The sequence below is a fragment of the Leuciscus leuciscus genome (genome assembly GCF_965113295.1).
Source record: "Leuciscus leuciscus genome assembly, chromosome: 13".
NCBI classification, from domain to species: Eukaryota; Metazoa; Chordata; class Actinopteri; order Cypriniformes; family Leuciscidae; genus Leuciscus; species Leuciscus leuciscus.
The window spans coordinates 39,870,975-39,896,911 of record NC_138737.1 but is presented as its reverse complement, the minus strand read 5'-3'; the positions used below and the strand labels follow the sequence as shown (position 1 = coordinate 39,896,911).

Genomic DNA, 25,937 nt, shown 5'->3' with positions numbered 1-25,937 from the left:
AGTGTATAAATATATTTAGCCTATTTATTATTCAGAATGCACAGCTGGAAAGAAAATATATTTATATGCACATTTCAGCAGGCTCAAGATTATTAATACAGAGAGAATTTTTCATTGTTTTAATCAACTGGCAGCCATACAACATAGTGATAATCTGCATTCTCATGTTTGTAGATGCGCTGAACGCTCTAACCAGAAACTCGCGATATGTAACTAGAAAGCGGAGGTAGTTCTTGCAAGTAGTCCATTGTCATTACGCACACCGTCATCAGTCTGAACTAATGATCATGGAGCAAAACTGTTGGAAGAGTTTTTCAACTGCTCTGTGATTGAGGAGTTTACGTATGCGTTTGATTAGCCTATTCATACATTTTGTTATTATTATATTATATTTTTGTATATTATTATATATTATATAATACAAAAAGAAGGTATTTTAAAGAATGTCAGTAACCAGACAGTTGATGGTATTGACTTCCATTGTTTGTTTGTTTTCCCCTACTAACTATAGCTACCGTCAACACTGTGTAAAAAAAAAAAAAGTTGCTGCCTTAAATATAAGTACAATCAACTTGGATGATTAAGTCATTTCAACTTATGTAAGCAATAAGGTACGAGAGGCTGTGCTGTATCGTGAATAAATCACGGCTGAAGGGCGTTGTTAGGCACGACGCGAAGCGGAGACACACACACTAACCCTAACCCTGAAAAACTAAAAGCCTTCCTTCCGCTGGAAAAAAAAATAGTCCCTGACTGTGAACAGCAACAGAAGTTACATTATTTCTTCATTAGATGGCGGCGAAGACTGTCTTTATGAGTGAGTCCTGGTACACTCTACATTATGGGGACAAAATGTCTCTACAAAGATGGCAATATCTGATATCCTTGTCCTTGTGGGGACATATACTGTACATCCCCATGAGGAAAACAGCTTATAAATCATACTACTGTAAGTGATGTTTGTTGAAAATGTCAAAAATACATAAAGTTTTCTGTGATGAGTATATTTAGGAGTAGGGGATAGGATAGGCCTTTACAGTTACTGAATAAAAATCATTATGTCTATGGAAAGTCCCCATAAATCACTGTAACTCCCCCGTCATCTGTAAAGGTCAACTACAGTACACAGTCTTGCACAGTGGAAACATTTACTGTACTGCCAGCAAACTCTGTTCTTGCACAAAACCTCATGGCAGTTAAATAACTTCATCACACCTTTTGATAACACACTAGATAAATACTGTTACAAACATTATAGATGAAACAGTTATTTTGTGTAGTGAAAGGATACTTTGTGATTTTGTGTACACAGTTGAAAACATGATGAAAAAAGTGCACCTTTGATGATCTGTTGTGATATTAGCACTAAGAGTTTTGAAAATGTACACATTACTTGTGAAAATAGTACCAAAGCGAATAAAAAAAACTGTAATAGCTGCAATAGTCATGCAAGTAAACATATAGGCTAAGTTTTGATTATATTTATTAGACAGGCCTACATAACGTCTGTTTTCTATATGTATTTTAAATTCTATTTATTTATTTATTTATTTATTTATTAATGTCGTAATCTAGCTGCCTTTCTAGCTGCCTGTTAAGTTATGGACCCTTTTACTGTAAATCGTGCCAGTGTTTGAGTTGGAGAGCCTCCTACAGGACTCAGCCTGTATTTCTGCCCATCATATCAGATTTAACCGCGTATGGCCAATGGAGGCACAACATAGCTGTTTCTATGCGGGCATAATACATCAGGATTGCAATAATGCTTATTAATCGACGGTCATATTCTAAAAAATGCTCTCTCATCATCTGCATTATAGCCTAGCATACTTCAGTGGATTACACTAAACGAGAAACGGACATGCGAAAAGGCCTTGAGTAAATGATGCATTATCATCTTCATGGCAGAAACAAGAAAACTGCATGGTGGGTTTAATTTCAGAGGATTCCGCGCTGGAAAGGTAACATTTCTGTTTTAAACTAAGCTATTAAAGAATAGCACGCGTTGATAGAAACGACACACATTCTTTTCGTTCCTTTGAATTTTTTTAATATTAATATTCATTCGAATACGAGACAGCGGAAACGCGCGAGCAAACATATCAAGGGCGAGTTTATTTCTACCGACGTTATGTTTATTTATCATTGAAGTCAAACACGATATTCAACCCAACCTCAGTAATCAAACAAATAACTGTCTGTCATATGAATAACATCATTGTGCTTCTGTAAGAGGAGAGCAACTCTGTGTTCAGCATTGTCGTAATGTGCTCAGTGTTTCAGAGAGGCGAGGTATGTTTAGTGGAGATAGGTTTATCTGTGTTTTAAGTCAATATTTAACCCGAAGCTCTTGACTGGTTCTTGTACGACCATAAATTCTATTAATATTTAGTCATATTTTAAATGCCTTTTAGTTGCTCTGTATAAGGGTCACCTTAAACAGAGTAACAACATACAAACAAAGTCTTTGCTTGATTTATTAATTATAAAAATTGGGATATAGCCTAAATATATTTGCATATTGTAATAAAACAATTGCATAAAAAATGAAATGTAATAGTAATTATTATTATTTTTACTCTACAAGTAATACAATACTAATATGTCTCAAATTCTTCACTTTCAAAACGTTAAACCCTCAAGCATTTAATTTGGTTGAAAATTTGAGGGAAAACTTTAAGTCTGTGTTTAGCTGACCACAGCTATAAATGCTTCTTACTAATCTGGTAAAAATGCTGAAAACTGTGTGATCCTGCTGCACATTTGGACACTGAGATCCAGGCAGACGAGCAATGATTATGTCAAAGATCAAATTTGAATAAGGAATAAGCAATTAAGTAAAAATGTATATAATGTATGTAAATAATAGTTTATAATACCAGAGTATTGTATCTAACAGATGAAGATTGTGAAGATCAGAGTATAGAGTATAGAGAAAGAAGGAGCCAAAAGAAGTAAGAATGTGCAGAATGAAATGAGAGGTAGAAGAGAAGAAGACGCAGAAGAAAAGAGCAAAATAAGAGCAACGAATATATTTGCAGGAAACTTGTGTTTTGGTCAGATAAGAAAGGCTCAAACAGAATGATCTATGTCAGAGTTGGTGTAACGGCCTGGTCAGCGTGAGCAGTCAGATGAAAACAGAGATATACTAGGTGTTGTTTTGACAACTTTAAGAGAATATCGCAGATCTTGCATAATCTCATGTCTGCAAGGATGGAAACTGACATATTTTGATACAAAGGAACATCATGTGATCAATTCGGATGGAAAACACACACACACACACACACACACACACACACACACACACACACACACACACACACACACACACACACACACACACTCGGTCATACAGCACAGAAGAGACACCAAAGATCTTACATTGGGGGAACAAAATCAAACATATCAGAGCATATAGTAGAAAATATATAAATGATTAAAGAAATTAATAACATGTACTAACTATTAGTTATTAATAACAATAACTAACTCTCATTAGAGTATTACTCGGCTTAATGTCGTATAAACACTTTATTTTGATGCTTCTAACAGATTTTCTACTGTACAGACTGCAAGTAACTTTGCAACTACATGTGATTTTATTCTACTAACCTGAACCTAACAGTCTATTAATTTTCTAATGAGAGTTAGTAGACATGTAGTTTCAAAATGTCTAAATAAAGTGTAATTTTTACAAGATTAGCTTTTTTTTTTTTTTTTTTTACCTCTTTTTTTTTCTTAAAAATACACAACAGCCACAGTGTTTTCATGATATCTCCTTCACTAAAAGCTGTCTCTCGCTGATGCTGGTGGAGAGGAAACGAGAAGATCACACTTCTACTAACGCTTAAAACCAAAAGACGCTGTGACTGACTCAGAATAAATCGGGGGCAGGGGTGGGCAACATCTTACAGCATATGGGGTGGGGGTGGGCAACATCTTACAGCATATGACGAAACAAGTCATTGCATTTCACAATACTGAAAATGATAATGAAAGTTTCACTACTGACCCAGGTGAAAAGGAAATATATTTAAATTGTGCATTTTTGGACATAATATATTTAAATTGTACTATACTAAGTGCATATTAAATGTATTATTTTAAAACAACTTCAAGTATATTAAGTGTATTTCAAGAGATGCTTAAGATCAGTTTTAAGCTATTTGCAATATATTTTAATATATTAAATTGTGCTAAAATGGAACCACTTCGAGTACATTTAAAGGAGAACTCCGGTGAATTTTTAAGTTAATCTTGATCGTTTTACCTTTGTGAGTGCTGTCTATAGAAAAAAAAACGAACCGGATTGGTGCTTGCAACGCGGAGCTGTTACAGTTAATGCCCAGAGCTCCCATTCAGCTAAAATGGCAGTTATGGGGGCATAAACCTAAAGAGTGTCTTTGTGCCTCTTAACAGACACAAAATGCAATTAAAATGTCTGTCCAACATGAACAGGGCCCTTACATGACAACAAGATGCGTTTAGCAACTTAGCCATTGTTTAAACTCACCTAAATAGTGTTTTAGACGGCTAGCTGTAGTCTCGCGCTGAAGTCCCGTGGGAACTCAGTAGTAGCCGGAACACGACGCTCCTCCCACCTGCACTATGTGCACGATTTTTCCCCCCAAACCACTTCAGCGGAAATCCCGCCCTGCAGCTGATTTCATTGGTTTAGGTTACAGTGACGGGTAGGTTTAGGGATCAGTGTTTGGTGTAGGCAATCTGTAATTGACATGACCAATGAAAACCTTAGAATCAGCTGCAGGGCGGGATTTCCGCTGAAGTGGTTTGGGGGAAAAAATCACGCGCACTTACTATTTACCTTTTTCCGGCTACAACTGAGTTCCCACGGGACTTCAGCGCGAGACTACAGCTAGCCGTCTAAAACACTATTTAGGTGAGTTTAAACAATGGCTAAGTTGCTAAACGCATCTTGTTGTCATGTAAGGGCCCTGTTCATGTTGGACAGACATTTTAATTGCATTTTGTGTCTGTTAAGAGGCACAAAGACACTCTTTAGGTTTATGCCCCCATAACTGCCATTTTAGCTGAATGGGAGCTCTGGGCATTAACTGTAACAGCTCCGCGTTGCAAGCACCAATCCGGTTCGTTTTTTTTTCTATAGACAGCACTCACAAAGGTAAAACGATCAAGATTAACTTAAAAATTCACCGGAGTTCTCCTTTAAGTGTATTTCTTTACAGTTCATTTAAAATATACTTTCATATGTCTTAAACTACAGTTATAATATATTTGAAGCTTAATTTTAATGTACTTCAAGAACATTTAAATAGCATTTCATCTCATTAAAAATGTATTAGCATTACACTAATAGTTTATTATAAAGCTGTTTTATTCCGTATTCAAAATGGTATATTAAAAGTGCAAAAAATTATTAAATATAAATGTTACATACACTTTGAAATCAAGAAAACTTTAATATAGTATCTTGTTGTGTACATTGCAAAATAAATACATAAGAGTACATTAAAAAAGTACAGCAGCATATATAATTTCTTGAACAAAATACATTATAACAAAGCTCGTTGAAATGCTATGGCAGAGCTATATTTATAAAATATTTTGTAGATCAGTTATACCATTACTGAAAAGTACACTATTAATATTACATCACTAAATAAATAAGCATCACAATGCAATTTTCTGAAAAAATAAGTGAATAATGCATTATGTACAAACTTAGGCCTACAGTACAAACGGCTGAACCACAGAAACAGAAGAGTTTGAGTGTCACATCTTCATCTTCAAGTAGACGATCATTTCCTTTGAGTACGACTCATTTCCTGCAAACTGAGGGCTTGTGGTTCAGACACTGTAGTGTGTGAAGACTGCTTTATCACAGGATCTGTGAAAGGGAAGTGAACCAATGATTAACAGTTGTATCCATGTTTGAATATATGTATAATCATTTGCATAGAAATGCATTAGAATTCCGTTGACTTCTCAGTTTACCTTTCAAAGCTTTGACTATATCCTCATCAAGCTAGACATGAGTGTCCATTTATATCCAGTTGTCTGTCGTCACTATACAGCAATCTATGAGGTACATTGAAAATAAGATTAGAAGAAGCCCAACACGACTTACAGTGAGCAAAGTTCAATCAAAAAGTCACTGATATAGTTATTTATAGCAATAAAGCAACCTGTGAGTATTAGAGGGTGTGTTGTATATTGATAATTGTGGTTTATTTAAATGGGTATTTCCCATGAACATGTCTATTGTGGTCATGCTAACATGCACTCTCTTCACCTCTGTTAAAAGGATTTAAGGAAATTAGAAGTTGTGCAAAATATTGTATGCCAGGACAGCTAGGACAAGTGACTTGCAGCTTTACCAAAAATCAATTAAATAAAACAGATTTTTACATGAATGACTCAAAGGAAGCACAAATTAGACACCTGAAATGGACACGTTGCTAACATTTTCCTACCAAGACTGACCAAAACAATGCCATGGGTCTGCGCAACTCCGCCCCACCTCGTGGGTATAAAAGGAGCTGCGCGAGCAATCTTGCATTATGTTTTATTTCCTTCACTTCTCTCCACTGCAAGTTGTCTACGAGTTCTGAGAATCGAGAGGAGCGACTCTTCAGCGGCGTGAGATCGCATTCCTGCACGCGGCACGTCCTTTTAACGATGTCTCGCCCGTGTATTTCTGGGTGCGGTAGACAACCTCAACCTGGCAGAAATGTGGGAGGCTGAGCGAACACGTTTCCTCAACTCCCCTATCTCTCAGGCTGGGCTCTTCGGCGGCTCGGTCGAGGACTTCGCCCAACAGTTCTCGGCCGCCCAGAAGCAGACTGAGGCTATTAAACATATTCTGCCCCGAGGGCGCCCCCCTGCGGCTCCTGCCCGGCCCCAGAAGCAGCCTTCACCCAGGCTGTGCCCGTGGAGGTGGCCGCCCCAGCCCGCGTCTGCTCCGCAGCCTGCCAAACGCCAGGCAAAGCGACCCTGCTGGTTCAGTTTTTGGGAGCCTGGCTAGAGCTTTCCAATCTGTCCCGCTGGCTTGCGCAAACCATCAGGCTCGGCTATGCGATTAAGTTAGCACACCCCTTGTTCCCTGAAGGAGGGAACGGAGACGTTACGTCCCCCTGCCACAACCGCTGTACTGCTGGAAATGCCGGGCGTTCAGTCTCGGCTCCTAAGCAGGTAACATATTGCAAGATTGCTAGAACAGAAGAATAGAATAGATTGCTTTAGAATAGGCCTACAAACAGGCCAAAGGTCAAGTAGGTTTTTCGGACTGTGTAATACTGTATTCACAATCACAAATGCTTACAGTAAAAAAATAAAAGAGTTTGGTTTCAATCTTGCTTTCGTGTTTACCGTGAATTTTTCAACATCTCTCTGCCAATTACTTTCAATCTTGTACAGAAATGTACGAGCTCATGAAAGAAGAGCTTTAGGTTTTGAATAACTGTGTGTATATGATATATCCAAAAATATAATATTAAGGCAAAGGTGTTTGCAACATAAGACAAATGTTTGCTTTTGATATGTGTGTATATTGTTTTTAATGCAGTGCTTCATTTTGCAAGAGATGTGAGGCATTTTTCATTTTGTGTGTGCAATTCTTGGATTTGTTTGTAAAGTTTTGAAAAAAAAGAGGCAAAGTTTTGAAAATGTGTGTAAGCAGTTGAAAAAAACTGTAAGCCTAAAGTACAGTATGCTTTGCCTTTTAAACATCTACTCTAAGGTATGCGTACAGTGTGTGTGTCAAGGTTCTGAGAGAGAGAGAGAGAGAGAGAGAGAGAGAGAGAGAGAGAGAGAGAGAGAGAGAGAACTGAGGGGTGACCTTTATTAACAATTGACAAGACCAGGGAGGGTGAGGTTTGAACTTGAACACACAACAGGAGAACGGGCTGGTCAACGATAGAAATAAGGCAGAAGCTCAAGGAGCCAGAGACTTCATTGGCATGACAAGTTGGCCTCTTTTCCCTCGCCATGTCCACTTCCATTTCCATATTTTCCTCTTTCACTTCCTCCTTTTATTCACCACACATTAAAACAACAACTGCCAAATGCAATTCATCTTGCTCTATTTGTTTACCACTAGCACATGCTGATGACGTTTTACTCTTCTATACGAACTTCATTGTAGCCTGCGACTCAATAGGTGTCGTCGTCATACAGGCTACATACATGTTGTACAGTGTGATTTGTAATGATCTTATATGAGTGTTGAAATCTCACAGTGTATAAGGCAAAATACATGATGGAAAGGAGCACAATATAAAGGGAGCAGAGCACATGAAGAACAGGTGAACATAATCAAGCAAATGAGGACTAGACAAGGAGGCAGGACTAGAGGAGCACATGGCCCACACAAACAGACAAAACCATGTGCTCAGGCACAACAGAAACAAGAAACAAAGATAAAACAACTGCAGGATGTTTGTAATATTCACGTACAGACAGATTTGTTTATAGTCTATACGAGGGGATTAAGAGATGCAGCAACTTTTAAACGAGTACAAATACATTTTTATCGCTCATAACCTTTGGAGAGAAATAGCAAACACTGGACAAGGGTTAAACTTGTATATGAGCAATATCACACACAGGTTTTCACAGCCATGCTGATTTAGAGACATATCATATAAATATATATTAACGTCTGAAATATTTTAACTGCATATAAAATAATTGACTGCAAATGAAACGTGCAAGCATATCCAACAGCATTAGCAGAGGCTGTAATCAGTTTAAAGCATCCAGATGGTATAATCAAAGTTGTGGTGCACTCTCAGAATATGCATGTATTTGTCATTTTAATTGTTGGAAACAGAGTGTAAAAGTGGACTTCAAAGATTTCTTATCCTGTTACGCCCTCTATAGACCATGATCAGCAACTAGTCGACGTCAAGCTTAAAGCGTCATGGCATTTTTATGTTTTTGAAAGAAGTCTCTTTTGCTCACCATTGCTGCATTTATGAAATACAGCGATCTTGTGAAATATTGCACTTTAAAACAACGTTTTTTAACATTGATAATAATCAGAAATGTTTCTTGAGCATCAAATCATCATATTAGAATGATTTGTGAAGGATCATGTGACACTGAAGACTGGAGTAATGATGCTGAAAATTCAGCTTTGATCACAGGAATAAATTACAGTTTACTATATATCCACATAGAAATATTTCACTGCTTTCACTGTATATTTGATCCAATAAATGCAGCCTTGGTGAGCAGAAGAGACTTCTTTCAAAAACATGAAAAATCTTACCGAACCCAAACTTTTGTGTACAAGTTAAAGAATATAATTTTTGCTATGTATCAGACATTAACCACTAATCTACACTGTTCATCTTTATTTCCTCTTGCAGTTGGCGGTGCAACAGAGCTGAGAAAAGCACAACTGGACACCATGCATCATTTTATCCCTTCACTGGATCTAAATGTATAATCATACCCAAAAAGAAGGAGTAAAGAAGTTTGTCCTGTGATCTGTAAAAAATGGTAGGGCCTAGTTTTAGGATCTGTAAGGGTCGCATTGGGAAGCGAGGAGGCCATTTAGGGTTCATGCATTACCTCTGCATTATAGTCTTCTGTGCCTCTTTACTTGCTTTACTCTTTATCGACGTCATTGAATTATGGGTGACCTCGTTGGGCATGAGCAAAGTGGAAGGGTTTCATGGACTGGTTCTTCCACACAGTATTCCTCCGGCCCGTTCGGAAGAGTACCTGCTTATGCCGAGCGTCCACGTCTGCGAACGTGCCAAACCTTTCCTCATCACTTTGGTTGTATCGGCACCTCCCAACAGAAAGGCCCGCCAAGCCATTCGGGACACCTGGGGTGGGGAAATACAAGTCAGGGGTCACCGAGTCATGACCCTCTTCATTGTCGGTCAGCCATCTGACCCAGTTCTCGGGAAAGAATTGGTGGAAGAGTCAAAGGAGCGCGGGGATCTCATACAGGGTCGCTTCATTGACTCCTACGCCAACTTAACCCTTAAAACTCTGTCTATGCTGGGATGGGCTCGCCGTTTCTGCCCACAGGCTCGCTATCTGGCAAAAGTAGATGATGATGTGCTGTTTAACCCCAGTGCACTTCTGCAGTATCTCAACCACAGCTTTAAAACGGCAGAAAGTGAACTCGCTGAGCTTTATTTGGGTCGTGTCCACATGCAAGTCGCGCCGGATCGCAATCCTTCCAGTAAACACTTCATGTCAGAAACTGCATACGCTGGCGTGGTTTTTCCGGATTACTGCAGTGGGACGGCGTATGTACTTTCTCGACCAGCGTTGCTCAAGCTTTCGTTAGCAGCGGTTGCCATACGATTACCCAGTCCATTGCCACCTGAGGATGTGTTTGTAGGCATTTGTGCTCACAACGCAGGGATTTCACCGACCCATTCCCCACTCTTCTCCGGAGGACCCGCTGTACCATTCAGCCGTTGTTGCTATCAAACTATGGTGTCGGTCCACCACACCAAACCAGGGGACATGGTGCAGTACTGGACACAAGTGCACTCCACAGCCCCGTGCTCATGGTTGGGTACGCGGACATCTCTTGGCGTCTGTAAATTGAGAGTGCTTATCGGGACACTGTTGGGGAGAGACTCCTGAAATGAAACATCATCTGAAAAGCCAAAGGGAAAAGAACGTCTTTGGTTGCAAGGATACTATGCACTGCAACTTGATTTTAAATCATGCAATACTTGAATTTATTCTCACTGCTTCCCTTACAAAAAATAAGTGTGCTATTAGTATACATCTTTTAAACAAAAAATATTTATGTCCTTTTTAGAAATTTACGTAAAATTACACTTAAGTCTACTTAACTTGTACTGATAGAAAAGTCTAAGTACCCTAGTGAAAAATAAATATACTAAAATGTATTTGAAATACATTTATTTTATTGAGCATACTATATAAGCATACTACAAATACATTTACATATTTATGTACTTAATATAAATACCCTGCAATTGTACTGTTGGTGTACTAAACTGATATACTTAAAGTCTGCTAAACTGGAACAACTAATTTTGCACTTAAAGCACTTTAATAACCCAGAAATAGAGTTGAAGTTCAACTAAAGATATACTGAAGTATATTTGATTGTGCTAAAGTGAAACTATTGCAAATATACTTTAGATACACTTTAAATATCTTGTATTTAAAGACTGATATTATACAAAAATCACACCAATCACACTAATAGTGATATTAAAACACATTTCAGGCTTAATATTAAGAAATGTGCATTGTGCAATAAAGAAGTACTCTAAATAAAGTTTAATTATAATATTTATATCAGTAATTCTCAGGCAATATGCCAGTAAATGTTAATGGGTTTGTAGTATACTTAGTATGACATTTTTTTTTTTTAAATACATTTTGGTTTCGTTTTTTTCACTAGTGTATCCATTGCTTGTAGTTGCGTTAACAATTTTGATTGAGTAGCCTATCAACACTTGTATACTTTCATGTTCAAGTTTATATATAGTAACAAGTCAGCTTTGGGGTGCAAAGTGCAATAATAAAATATAAAAACTACAAGAATGATGCCAAGTTCACTTAAGTATACTTGTAGTATAAAACGACTTAACTAGTAGTTTACTGTGAGTATACTTCAAAGTGTACTTTCATAAACTAAATAATGTGCTTTAAGTATATTTAAGTATTACTGACATTATTGATTCATTATTAATCTGAGAATTAAGATTCTCATAGGTTAACAGTAAACTGAATGCTAGCAATGAAAAACTCAGCAATACTTTACAATAAGGTCTCATTTGTTAATGCAAATCACTTTTTACAGCAATAATTAAATTTGTTAATGTTAGTGAATAAAAATGCATCCAATTCAGGAATCGGATACTTGTTATAAAATACAAATTTTGATTCCTGTTTATGAATTTTCATGTGATTTTAAAACGTGCATTCGAGATGCAAAAGAGAACTAATCCAGCACTCGCTCGCTGTTTTCTATGAATCCGCCTCTCATATAGTGTGTGAATACTGAATTGATATCTTTTTGCGTTTGAACGGAAAAATACACACAAAATCATGTCAAAATATCCTCGTAAACTGTTGGTTATGACAGTTATGAACGTAAACTGTTGAGAAAGAAAACATGTGTAACAGTATATTGGATCCATGCATTCACTCTTAAAGGGACAGTAGCCTAATAAACCTGCTGTCTGAGTCATTAACCTTAATCTAAGAGCAAAAGACAGAGAAAATCTCTCACTGTTCTTGACTGAACCACTTTTGTGATTTTAAAAGGGATTAATCTATATATCGCTGAAGTGAAGACTATGCAGGGTTATTTTCAAGCTTCAAAAAAGCACATAAAGGCTCTGTTTACAACTGATATTAAGATGCGTTTTGTTCGATCGGATCACAAGTAGACGAGGGAAACACACTCCCGTTTACACCTGGTGTTTTAATCCGTCTCTTCTGTCCACTTTCAAACACTTCTGTCCTGATTTCTTCGAGGGGAGGGTCTATGGGTGAGCAAATGTTTGGGTTTTTCAGATCTTGTGATCTAATGGATAATAAGCACATATAATTTACATATGAACACTACTGGAGACGACGGAGAAACACACGGAGAGCATCAGCTTCAGTTTCTGCTCTGACAGACGCGAGATCAGCCGAACGCTGTGAGTGTGTGTTAGAAATCAGGAATGGAGAGAGAACATTGAGCTTCGTACGGTTTTCATCTTCAAACCAAACTTGTTTACTCCTTAGGTCAGTAGACGGAGAGTAGGCGTCTTTTGTGGCTGTTTGAACACATTCGATCTCATGAGTGTTGTTTACACTATGTGTTTTCTACTAACTCTGGAAGTGGAGAAACTGGACGAGCTCAAAGCGTTTTAGACCCGTTTACTCCTGTATAACGCCCACTTGTGATCCGATCAACCAAAACGCATCTTAATACAGGTGTAAACAGGGCCAAAGACATGGTAAAACTAATTCATATGAATCAAGCAATGTAGTTCAAATCTTCTGAAGAGACTCAATCTTTAAAAAGACTTTTTATGATGAACAGATTTAATTGAGCCTTTTATTCACATATAAACATTGATCAACACACAAACACAGTGCACATCAAACAGAAGCTCGACTTCTGCACACATGAACAAACCTCAGTGGTTTGCGTGCTTTTTAGGATTATATATATAGGATTGATGTGTGTGTTTGAGCAGAAGATCTCAGCGTTCTTCAAGGCACAATGAAGCGTGGTCCTTGACCATTACAGGCTTTCTATGCAAAGAGAAGGACCTTAAGCTAGAGCAAAGCAATGAAACTAAACCAAGCACAACTAAAACAGTTTCATCGCTTTAAAATGACACTTGAAGCTTTAGAATCTGACCCGTAACCTCAGATTTAATCAAGGCTACCAATTATAGCTAAATTATTCAACAGCATTTCTCTTTTTGCTTCAACAACATATAACAGGAAATAACAGATGCCAATAGTCTATTTTCTTCTTCCTGAAAGGGGAACTGAAACTAGCACTGCAGATATACAAACTGCAGACAAAGCAGTGCTTGTTTACCATTTTGAAATCAGTCATGAATAGGGTTGTCAACTTCAGAAAAGGGAAGTAAAGGACAACCATGGTTCATTTTGAAAATAAGGGACAGTGACAATATTTGTACTGTACCTCACAGTGTATGTCGGTTCTCAGACATAAACACATTTGCTTAACTTATTCATGTACAATTTTATTCTAAAAATAATTTTAATGTCATACAAAAAAAAGTCACATGTTACACACAAACTGTGACTTACACAAGTTAAACAGTCCTCAACTCATTTTTTAAAGTCAGTTTAATGTAATTTAAGTTGAAATGACATGCAGCCAAGTTGATTGTAAGTTAGGAGGTGTGTTTGTGAATATATAACATACATAGATACATATGGCACATAACAACTGAACATGGTATTCAGTCAATAAAGCATTTTTTAACTATGGCACTGATAATATTTAACTAAATGTTGTTGCAACCATGTATGAATGAATGAAAATGCATTTTTCAATAAAAGAGAAATTAGAATTAGTATGGGCCGCTTTTGGTGATTGAGACTATATTTGTTATTGTGTGTTTGAATACGCTATAGAAGTCAAATGTAAAAAGTTTTTCTCAATTTAACAACATTAACTTACAATAATGAAAGACAACGTTTTGATCACGTCTTCCCTCGGGTATGGAATTCCAAATCTGACATAATAATGAAGAAATAAATATATGAAGACATTTTATACTTTTATTTCCTTATTAATGTATAATTGTATTGTTACATGTTTTTATTGATTTATTTATACATTTATTTTATTTCCACATATATTTATTTATACATTTATTTATTTATTTATTTAAAAAATATATGTTAATGAGGGGGGCGTGTTTTACCTCAGACATCATCAATCGAGCTCAGAGTGTCAGAGCTGAAGCCTTGAGGCCACAGCGACACCTTGTGGTGAGACCAAAGCAAACGCAAGCCTTTGTCACACAGGGAATGAATGACTTAGAGATCGGCAATATGGCCAAAATCTTATTTCACAGTTTAAGTCATTTAATATCACCATAACTGTATGTATATTGGGTGACCATACATAGACTACTCTTTATCCTGGATTTCTAAAATGGCTTGGCATACATCAGGGGTGTCAAACTTAGTTCCTGGAGGGCCACAGCCCTGCAGAGTTTAGCTTCAACCCTAATTAAACACACCTCATCAGCTAATCAAGTCATTCAGGCTTATTTGAAAACTGCAGGTTGGAACAAAACTCTGTAGGGCTGTGAGCTGTGGCCCTCCAGGAACTGATTTTGACACCTGTGGCATACATGAATAGAAACCACATCTTCAACAGATCTGTTAACAGATAACACACAAATAGCCCTCCTAACGCAACACTTTTCATATTAAAATTGATCAAAGTTTCCACACACACACACACACACACACACACACACACACAAAATGAAGTAGCAGCACAACTGTTTACAATACTGATAATAATCATAAATGTTTCTTGAGCATCAAATCATCATATTAGAATGATAGAATAAATTCTAAAACAAACGAAATTATGATAAGTTAGAGTATGACATCAGCCATTCATGAAGTAAACAGGTCCCCCAACTGATACACTGTGACATCGAGTGTACCACATGTGTACATGAACATTTGGTTACATACCTAACATACATTTCATTTGAAAGTTGTTGTCTTCTTTGGCCATGAACTCCTCTACCAGCTCTACCCCCCTCTCTCCCTCCTCCTCCTCCTCCTCCTCCTCCTCCCTCCTCCTCCCTCCTCCTCCCTCCTCCCTCCTCCTCCCTCCTCCTCCCTCCTCCTCCCTCTCCCCCTCCCTCTCCCCCTCCCCCTCCCCCTCCCCTTTAAACCCGGCGAGTGTCTTCTGCTGTTAGATCAGCATTAAATAACTATCTCAACTGTTAAATAACAGATATAAGATTAAAATAATATCAGATTTGACTTAAACACACACACACACACACACACACAAAAACAAAAACAAAAAACTGAAATGAAAACTTAAGAAATTTACTTTTGGGTTAAATAAATATTCAGTGATATCTTCGGAAGATTTTTTAATTTTGGTGCAATTTTTCCTCTACATAGTGTTGAAATGGCAACTAGTAAATACATTAAGTTTCGTCATGCTGGTGTGTGTGGAAAGTTTTACAACTAGTCCTGTGTTAGTTTGTGCCCCGCTCACTCCTGAATTATGACAGAATTGTCATTTTTGGGTGAACTATCCCTTTAAGAACAAGCCTGGCTTCCAGAATGATGTTCCATGCAAGACATGTCTTTACTTTAAGAGCACACACACACACACACACACACACACACACACACACACACACACACACACACACACACACACACACACACACTTATGTAATAAAGTGCAGTCTGACACAACAACATCTTTCACCTCTCCTGCATTAACAGCAGGGGGCAGCAGAGCATACGTGCTTATTCCTGTGATCATTACTCCAGTCTTCAGTGTCACATGATCCTTCAGAAATCATTCTAATATGATGATTTGATGCTCAAGAAACACTTATGATTTGTGTGTGTGTGTGTGTGAGTGTGAGAGAGAGAGAGAGAGACAGAGAGATTGTGTGTGTGTGTGTGTGTGTGTGTGTGTGTGTGTGTGTGTGTGTGTGTGTGTGTGTGTGTGTGTGTGTGTGTGTGAGAGAGAGAGAGAGATAGTGAGTGAGTGTGTGTGTGTGTGTGTGTGTGTGTGTGTGTGTGTGTGTGTGTGTGTGTGTGTGTGTGTGTGTGTTCTGATTTGCTGCTTAAGAAACATTTATGATTATCAGTGTTAAAGAACAGTTGTGCTGCTTCATAATTTTGTGGAAACGAATACATTTTCCCTGAATTATTTTATGATTTTTTTATTTTATTATAGCTATTTATTTAAAATAGGAATCTTTTGGAACATTATAAATGTCTTTTCTGTCACTTTTTTTTAATTGTTTTAAAAAAAAGAAATCAATTTAATGCATCCTTGCTGAATAAAAAGTATTCGGTTCTTCTCATTTGTTGCTAAAAATGAGAATCAGTCGGAGACTCATTTATTTTTCATTCCATTTCAAATGAGATATGAGGTATAATGTAAAACATCTTCAGCTGAAACCGACGTGGATTTATATTTTATTTTACATTTACATTCCCCTTAAAGGAAAATGTCTCTTTTATTGTGTTTAATATTGAGCATATTGTCTAAAAACGCCCACACAACACACATACAAATACCACCTTAATTAAATATATACATTCTCTTTTACTATCTTAACATATTTACAAGTCACCCTTTACAACGAGCATCCGTTCAGTGTTCAAGTCCATTAAGTACGAAAAGATATAAAAATAAAGCAGCCTCTTCTTAGTATTAACAGGGAAATCAGCCCGATCTCATGAAACTGCGTCTCTATAGCACGCCTTGTGTTTATCGTGCAATTTATACGCGAATATGATTTATTACGTGCATATGACACGCAGTTTTCGCGTGCATGATTTATTCACGTGCACGCACTTTATTGCGTGTAATACACACGCACAACACCACTACTAAATCTATCCATATGCACGTAAAAAAACTAAGTTTTGCGTATAAATTGCACGATAAACACAATGCGTGCTATAGAACGCGTTTAGTGTGACCGGTTGGGGGAATAGTCCGCTGAGTGTGTGTAAGTGTCCGTGTTAGGAAGGTTTTCTGTTGCGTTTGGCCCGTCGGGTCGGAGGGAAGCTGATGAACTCGAAGTGTTTGGGTTGGTCTGAGTTGGGGAAGGGAAGAGGGCCTTGGTGGAGGCGTTTGATGAAGTGAACTTCCCGCTGGTTCTCCCTGGTTCTGGAGGCCTTGATGGGTCGACCCTTTCTGCTGAAGGCCACGAACCAGCCTTCGTATCGAGCGTTCTGGAACGCGGTGTAGTTGTTCTCCAGAACGATCTCCGTGAAGATGCAGTCCCGTCCCCTGCCGTTAGTCTGGGAGACAGAGAGAAGAATCACGGGTTATTGCACAGGACATTACATTAACCTTTATTTAAACAGGCAAGTCCCTTAAAGGGATAGTTCACCTTTTAGTTGATAAAGTTTTAAATATGGATATTTTTCTTACACGAACACCTCGCTTCACTTGAGAAGGCCTTTATTAACCCTTTTAATCACGGATGGAGAGGCTTTGATGGACTTCCAAATAAATATACCCATTCACTCCCATTATAAAGCTTGGAAGAGCCAGGACATTTTTTAATATAACTCTGATTGTGTTCGTCTGAAAGAAGAATGTCATATACACCTAGGACGACTTCAGGGTGAGTGAATCATGGGCTAATTTTCATTTTTGGGTGAACTATCCCTTTAAGAACAAGTTCTTATTTTCAACGACAGCCTGGCAGGAACTCACAATTTCATGCATAACCCTTTTAATTCAGCTCAAAATATCTTACATTGGGTGTCTTTGCCGACCTCTTGTGGAAAACAAATAATATAACATGATATTTCATGACTCTTGCCTCTAGATGGCCTTATAGCTCTATATGGAGGAACGAGGTGTTCCGCTGGGTCCTACATATAGAGAAAAGATCTCCGGAAAGACATGTCACCTTCATTTATACAGCGCTTGTTTCACAGCAGCTTTACAGTGATAATAGGAGATTACAGTAACAGAGATTGTTTTGGCTTCACAGCAGCTCTAGAATAAAGTTATTGTCCAGCTAAAGTTAGTTTAAATTTGATTGATTCACTTCCGTCGCAAAGATCATTAGTTCTACATACATTAGTTACATACTAACATATTACAACACACACACACACACACACACTTAAAACATTCACAAGCTGTGTTAAAAACACTCCCTAACTGTTTTTTAAATGCAGTAATCAATGACTTTTGAAGCACAATCCAATCACTCTGAGCAGCGAAACTAAAAGCAGAGCGACCATAGACAGTTTTTTTCTAGGGATAATCAAACAAATATGATTAGATGATCGGCTTGAATATGTACTAACATGTGGTTGCAGCAACTCTAGCAGATATTTGGGTAATAGACCTAACAGGACTTTATAAATAAGAATACACCAGTGTATTAAAGTCACCATGAAATCAAAATGGGCAACTCTTTTTATTTTTTTATGGAATATTGCAGCTTATTCTAAACGATTTATCTGTGATTGTTTTAAATTGATGTTCCTGGTAATGTTGAATCAGAATATCTTCCTCTCACAGCATCTCTTCTCTTCTCTGATGATGTGGGCGGGGCAATAACCTGTCACTCACATTAGATCAGCCAATAGCAAACCACAACCATCCAATCAATTCCTCACAGACAAACTCAAGCCCCGCCCACATTTGTTCTTGTTCCAGAAGCGTTTCACTCGGATATACGGCGCAATAGAGAAGAAAAGACTGTCGCAACTTCTGTTTCATGCCGACTTTAGACTTAAAACAGGAAAATAACTGTGAAATTAAAATCCCCCTGTGGTGAAAATCCAGCTTTTAATGTTGTTTATGTCTATGTGGTGTTTTTAATATGCTTTAAGACAAACCATGTGTAAATTCATAAGTCGACACCATTGCTGAGCATTTTCTCCTTAAAACTGCAGTGAACCAAAGACAGTCTCAAACACACGCTTTGAAATCGCTGGTGTTTCTGACGTCACAAACTACCTTGTAACCAATCAGATCAAGGTGTGATCGTCAACCAGTGGATCTCTGAGCTGAGTGAGTGAGTGGAGGCGGGGCTCATTTGCATATTCATAGAACCGCGTTTACTAAATGAGGCAATGGTGTCGAGTTACATGCAAGATATTTTGATACACTTAAAGGGATACTTCACCTCTGGAAAGATGAATGTGTATTTAAAATAGGTCATTTATGTAGAAGAAATGTGAAATTATTTTTTTAATTTGGAGCTTTCTAGACTGAGAAAAGCCAGAAAATGTATTTTTGGCTTATGTGGATGAAATGTGGATGAAAGACAACAACTCCCAGAATGCACTTGCTTCGCTGCCCTAGGATATAATTCAACATACAGGTAAAACACCTGGAAAAAAAGAATAGCCTATACAGTACGTTGTGCCCTATTTTTACTGACTTTTTTTATACAGTGTATAGTTAAAATTTATATGTAATTCAATTAGTTTAGAATGTTTTTGACATACTTAAATCGGACTTAAGTTCCTCTTTATATGTCACTGCATAATTCTAGTCTTTAAAATATATTTAAAGTGTACTGACAAATGTACCAAGAAGAATTTATGATAACTAAACGTTAAAGTAATTTGTATTGAAGCTTGTATTTAAATATATTTGTAATTGCACATTTGTAATGATGAAGATGCAATTTAGTACATTTAAAATATATTAACTTTAAATAACACACTACAGTTAAAAGTATTTCACATGTGCTTTAGTGTGTTAGTAAAACCTTACAGTGCACTTCTTTAGAGCATTAAAACATTATTTAAAATTGTCTTTTCATTTGACATTATTTCAAAGTGCATTTTTTTACTCAAGTTTAAGTTCCTTAAGTGTGTTAGGAAACATTTGCAAGTACAGATTTGTTTATATGGACTTCACACTGATACCTACGGATGACGTTTATGTTTATTATCTCAGTTGAACAGCATGTGACCTCTGTTCCTGCAGAATAAACCAGCTTTTATTATTTAAATGACAGACTTTGTTTCATAATTCCAAAAGGAATTGAAAGTGCTTTTAATGGCTTGTATCTGATCTAGTGTGATCTCCAGCATTGTTCGAGTCCTCGTCTCTCAACACGGCCTGATGCTCTCACTGTCTCCATCTGTCCCAGCACTTTGTCTCATGGCAAACTCATAGCGCTGAAGACATTTTTTCCACTTCCGGTTTAGGAAGAAGTGCTTGACATCTGACTATGTGCATGTGTGAAAGAATTTTGAGAACTCTTTTTGTCTTTCGCAGGAAACAAACATATGAGTCTGGAGCGACTTAAGGGTGGGGGTGGGGTGGGGGGGCAGATTTGTATTTTAACCCACTGGCGCTTTTTACATTTTGTTTATGTTTAGAATTTTTTACTTCATTGGAAACTTGGTAAAGGTTTTGGCACTTGCTAGTGAACACACAAAAAAAAAAAAATCATGCATGATTCGAACAGGTTAAATGGTCCTGTAAAAAATAGACACACTTGTGCTCCTCTCGGTCAAAAATGAGTGCATTGGAAATTAATTTGGAACACAACTTGTTTAGATTTTGTTGCAGTTTTAGATTAAAACGTGATTTTGAAAATATATATTTCATGTCAAGATTTGAAAATAGAATACACGTAAAATTCTGCTACTTTTTTTAAAGTTAACTTTTTAAAACTTTTTTCACTTCAGTAATAATCCGCCAAGTGTCGTCTTAGAAAAGAGATTTACGACAGTTTAAGTTGGAAATTTAATTTGCAGGTCTATATGCTCAAAAAGTGAATAAATGGATTATAAATACAGATATCATTTAGTATAAAAAATCCCCTAAAAATGCTCAATATTAAATAAAGTGTTTTGTTCTACCATCATATTTAAAATATTTAAATATATAAAATATTTCCCACATATTTTAATGTTTTAATTGAACTTGTTGGGTCATTAACCTCAAAAATCAAAAAAAAAAAAAAAAAGTTAAACATTAAGTGTTCATAACCCCAAGACCCCAGGACTTTTGTCGCACTTAAACCACAAACACACAAAAAGAATTGAATGGATTTTAGGAGTTTTATGGTTGAAATAAAAAAAATTATAACAAATCCTTCCTTTGCGGGTCAATTTGACCCCCTTAGGAATGAATGGAAAGCGAAGAATGCTTCAGTACACAATAAAAAAACGCACTACATGTGTGTCTGAATGCTGACAAACTGACTTTAGGACCCAGAGGAACACCTCGTTCCTCCATATAGAGCTATAAGGCCATCTAGAGGCAAGAGTCATGAAATATCATGTTATATTATTTGTTTTCCACAAGAGGTCGGCAAAGACACTCAATGTAAGATATTTTGAGCTGAATTAAAAGCTTTTTGCATGAAATTGTGAGTTATCTTTAATTTAAGTTGAAAGAATGTGCTGAAATTACTAAATTACTATTTATTTATTATTTATTGACCAAATCTAGTAATTTAAAAAAACGAACAAAAAATCTCCAAAATAATTGCATTAAAATGAAATAAAAATGAAATAAAAGAAGTATTCTGGAATTTAAAAAAAATAAAATAATAATTAAGTATAATTCTTCAGGCTTCAGGTCATTTTGTCCCGCGAGGGAAAGATGTGTTATAAAGAGCGAAGGAAGGATGGGGGTTAACAACAAATATCCCCTCGCTCACTACTGTATATCTGAGTGAAACAGCTTCGCAAACAAGAACAAATGTAGGGCGGGGCTTGATTTTGTCTGTGGGGATTTGATTGATTGCCCCAACGAAAATGAAACATGCTTCACCGAGGAATCTCCGAGCAGGATGATGGATAGGATACGTACCTTGCCCACTAGTTTCCCCCTGCGGTTCATACAGAGGTATCTGCCAGTCTCCGCTCCTTTGATCCGAACTCGACTCCCGAAGGTGTCAGTCTCCACATACAGTCTGGCTGTAATGCAGGACAAGTGTTTTACCAAACAAAATACTGCATAGATCCAGCCATCTATCAATATCATATAAAACTATACCGAAATCATAATGAAAACACACCAAATTTAGCTCAACATTTTTGAGAGCAGAGTAAAGTAATTGTACCTAAAGTCACTTTTGATTAATGAAATTAAGCTGATTCGGTCCTGTTACACTTTTTGACCTTTAAACATCCCCAGGATATGAATTATTGTCAACAAATATCAACATTTAAATTTTTTACTAGTTAAAATGTTAATTCTTGATATCAGAAATTAGTATTCTAGTAAAAATGGCCATTTTTAAATTTCAAATGATTCAATTTCCACTAGTAAAAATGTTTATTCTTGATATGAACAATGATATCATCACTCTCAGAAATACAAATTCCTGATATCAAGAATTACATTTCAACTATAGTAATTAGAAAACTAGAATTCTTGAGATCTGTAATTGTATTTTCAGTAGTTACATTTCTGCCATTCAAATTCAAATGTTGATATCAAGAATTGATTTCTTATAGTTGAAATTCCAGTTTAACATTTTAGAAATACAATTTTTACTAGTAGCCTAACAATCATAATTGTTGATATCAGTAATTATGTGGTTACTAGTGCAAATGTCTGTTCTTGATAACAAGAATTGAATTGCTTCTAGTAAAAAAAGAAAACATTTTGAAATCAATAATTCGACTGTCACTAGTGACAATGTTAATTTCTGATCATGAATGTGATCGTTACTAGTAAGAGCCATTTTAGATATCTGAAATTACGCTCCTAATTATTGATATCAGAAATACATTTTCAGATATCGGAAATAACAAATCTAACATGTTGAAATACATTTACAGATATCAACAATTAACATTTATAACTATAGTGAAAATTGAGTTCTTGATATCAACAATTGAATTTGAATGGCTGCCTAAAGTGAAAATACAATTACAGATATCAAGAATGTATTATTGATATCAGGAATTTGCATTTCTGCGAGTGATGATATCATTGTTGATATCAAGAATTGAAATTTTTACTAGTGGAAATTGAATCGTTGACATCAAAACTTGCCATTGTTACTAGAAATGTAACTCCTGATATTAAGAATGAACATTTTAACTAGTAAAAATGTAATTGTTGATATTTGTTGACAAGAATTCATATCCTAGGAATGGTTAAAAAAGTCCAAATGTTTGGTGTGAGAATTGGAATTGTGACATTTATTATTATTTGTTTAATGTTAATTTGAAATACATTTTTGGAAAGAAAGAAAGAAAGAAAGAAAGAAAGAAAGAAAGAAAGAAAGAAAGAAAGAAAGAAAGAAAGAAATGCCAAGCAGTCACAAAGCATTGGAGTGTGTGTAATGTGTGATATTTTTAAGATTTCAGGTATTAAGTTCAAATGCATAGTGCAGTATCATGATGTTCAAGATGACTCTCACAAGTCTCATCAGTCTCATTTCCCTTTGCTGTTTGAAGGAAATTATCACATCCTAATCAACACAAAGAGGAAACGATTAAGCAAAGAAATGTCTTTTGAACTATATCAGCAAGTCCCTTTTCAGCCAATAAAGCAATCATCCGCGAAACAGCCCTATAATCTGCACCGAAACCCCCCGTGAGTGAATCACCGTGACGCGGATGAATACTGGACTCGGACTCACCGAAAGCGTTCCCGTCCTCCGCGGTGGCGCTGACTCTGCGGCCCGGGATCTGCACGTGTCTCCCGCTGGTCCTGCTGTACAGCTGATACACCCGAACCTGCCGCCGGCTCAGCTGGTCCGTCAGCGAGCCCTGTTCCCTCACATACTGCTTAAAATTAGGAGAAGGGTGATTCTTCTCCCCCTTTTCGGTGCAAAGGGAAAATAAGATCACATATATGATCTCTCTTTCTCTCTCTAATGCTGGAATAGAAAACCTGTTTCTTTTTTGTAATTGCCAGCAAGAGCACTGATCTAACTCTGCAGCCCGATCTCATGTTTATCGTGCAATTATACGCAAAAAAGAGCATATGATACGCAGTTTTCGCGTGCATATGATACGCACTTTATGACGTGTAATACTCCACACCACTAATCCTTCCCAAAGGGTTTACAGTGTGTATCATATGCACGTAAAAACTTTTAAAACTGTTAACTTTTTTTTGCGTAGGCCTATAAATTGCATGATAAATACAATTCGTAGGCCTAGGTACGCACTTTCACGAGATCGTGTTGATTTAAACTCAACAGAGATAGATTTGATTTAGGCTCATCTATTCCAGCTAGAGGCAGGGGCCCACTAGAGGGCCTCAGCAAACTTACAATGATTTCAAATGAGTTACAATAAAGTAATCGATGCTAAAAATCGTTGGACATGTAAACTAGCTTCATTTGATATGCCCCACCAAGAACACAGGCTACAGTTATTAAAACTTTTGATCGATTTTGAAGCTTGACATAGGCTATAACCTTGCTTACTATACAAGTATCAAAGTATCACATTTAAACTAAATGTAATTGACATTAAATGAAATAATAATGCTTATTAGGCCAGTAAAAACACAAACAAAATAAAATGTAATAAACAGCTATTTACCTGCGCGTGACACCACACCACGAAGAAGTGAAAAGAGCTACAAAATAAAACAAATCAAAAGTGAGAAAGGCATTATTATGCATTATATAATTAGATAATAGATATAATAGCATAATATAATTAGGTAATAGGCAACATATAATAGCATTATAAAATGTAAATTAGATTAATGCCTGTATCACATAATGTAGGCTACATAATATACACATTAAAAAGTAATTCAGTCGTTCTCTTACGTTACTTTCAGTTCAGCAAAGACCGTTTTCTTATCGAACAAATACACATATGTTCACTAGGCTATATATAATTATTGCATTGCTTGTATGGTTTGGGGATTAAAACACCTTTTTTTTCCCCGAAGCACCAAAACAAAACATTTTCTAAAGAACTAGAAAATAAAGATGTTTTTTTTTTGCACATTCTTCTTATAAAGCATCAAACTGTAAAATGTCCATCTGCAACATTAATTTTTAAGATTAACGATCTAAATATCGCCAAATATCCGTAGCCTACTCACATGTACAAGCAGCGCTGATTTATTCCATACATTGTGGAAACGCAAAGTCAAAAGTTTTATCCAGGGTTCTCCAGAATGATAATCCAGCTCTCTGTGATCTCCTGATTAAATGAACAGAGTCAAATCCATATGCCAATATAAATATATAAATATAAACGCGACTTCAGGAGCGCGAGATCTTCAAAAGCCCCTCAGATGCGCGTCTTGGCAAACACACACGCGGATAAATCCCACTGGGAAAAAAACGATCCACATATAGTCCAGAAGAGTATGGAGTTCCATCATATGTTTTATAGCAATGCGATCATTTGATTGTAAGGGTGCAGTGTGGTCTTGATGTTGTGTTGGCACTGTCACTTGTGCGTCTGGATCATTCACTGCGCCACAGGGATAGACGTCAAGATCCCTCCCTTTTCCCCTTTACAGACTCATGCTCAAGCCTTGCTGTGTTCTGTTAGATGCACACCTGGAGGTGTTTCTAACATCCATGTAAATGAATCAAATCACTAACTTCACCAAGAGACCATGTGACTATCCACATGGCAAAAAGCAAGCCTCTCCTGATGTCTCCCAGTTTCACCCAAACTCCCATCTAACGGATGATTAATCTTTCCAAAAGAACTGTGATGTATTCAGATCATCCTCTGTATTTAAAGCTTTGAGGTTCTTCAGAAAGGGGTGTGTGTGTTAGGGCCCATCTCAG

General features: G+C 36.8%; 2 protein-coding genes across 4 annotated transcripts; one reads left to right on the top strand and one right to left on the bottom strand.

The window, feature by feature from the left end:
• Positions 1 to 1,552: 1,552 nt before the first annotated feature.
• On the top strand, positions 1,553 to 14,049 carry b3galt4 (UDP-Gal:betaGlcNAc beta 1,3-galactosyltransferase, polypeptide 4). Its single transcript, XM_082188796.1, has 2 exons — positions 1,553 to 1,961; positions 9,357 to 14,049. Exon 2 carries the CDS (start codon positions 9,487 to 9,489, stop codon positions 10,597 to 10,599), a length of 1,113 nt encoding a protein of 370 aa, XP_082044922.1. The 5' UTR covers positions 1,553 to 1,961; positions 9,357 to 9,486; the 3' UTR covers positions 10,600 to 14,049.
• Positions 14,050 to 16,636: 2,587 nt separating this feature from the next.
• fgf17 (fibroblast growth factor 17) lies at positions 16,637 to 25,630 on the bottom strand. 3 transcript variants are annotated; one of them, XM_082188820.1, is made up of 5 exons: positions 25,235 to 25,630; positions 24,718 to 24,754; positions 23,805 to 23,985; positions 22,019 to 22,125; positions 16,637 to 17,511 (listed from the first exon to the last, which is right to left on the bottom strand). In XM_082188820.1, the coding sequence occupies exons 1-5, from the start codon at positions 25,264 to 25,266 to the stop codon at positions 17,230 to 17,232; spliced, it is 639 nt and encodes a 212-aa protein (XP_082044946.1). In that variant the 5' UTR covers positions 25,267 to 25,630; the 3' UTR covers positions 16,637 to 17,229. The 3 variants fall into 3 exon arrangements, with proteins under 3 accessions (XP_082044946.1, XP_082044947.1, XP_082044948.1); XM_082188821.1 differs by having other exon boundaries at positions 23,805 to 23,952; XM_082188822.1 differs by having other exon boundaries at positions 23,805 to 23,949.
• Between the last annotated feature and the right edge of the window lie 307 nt (positions 25,631 to 25,937).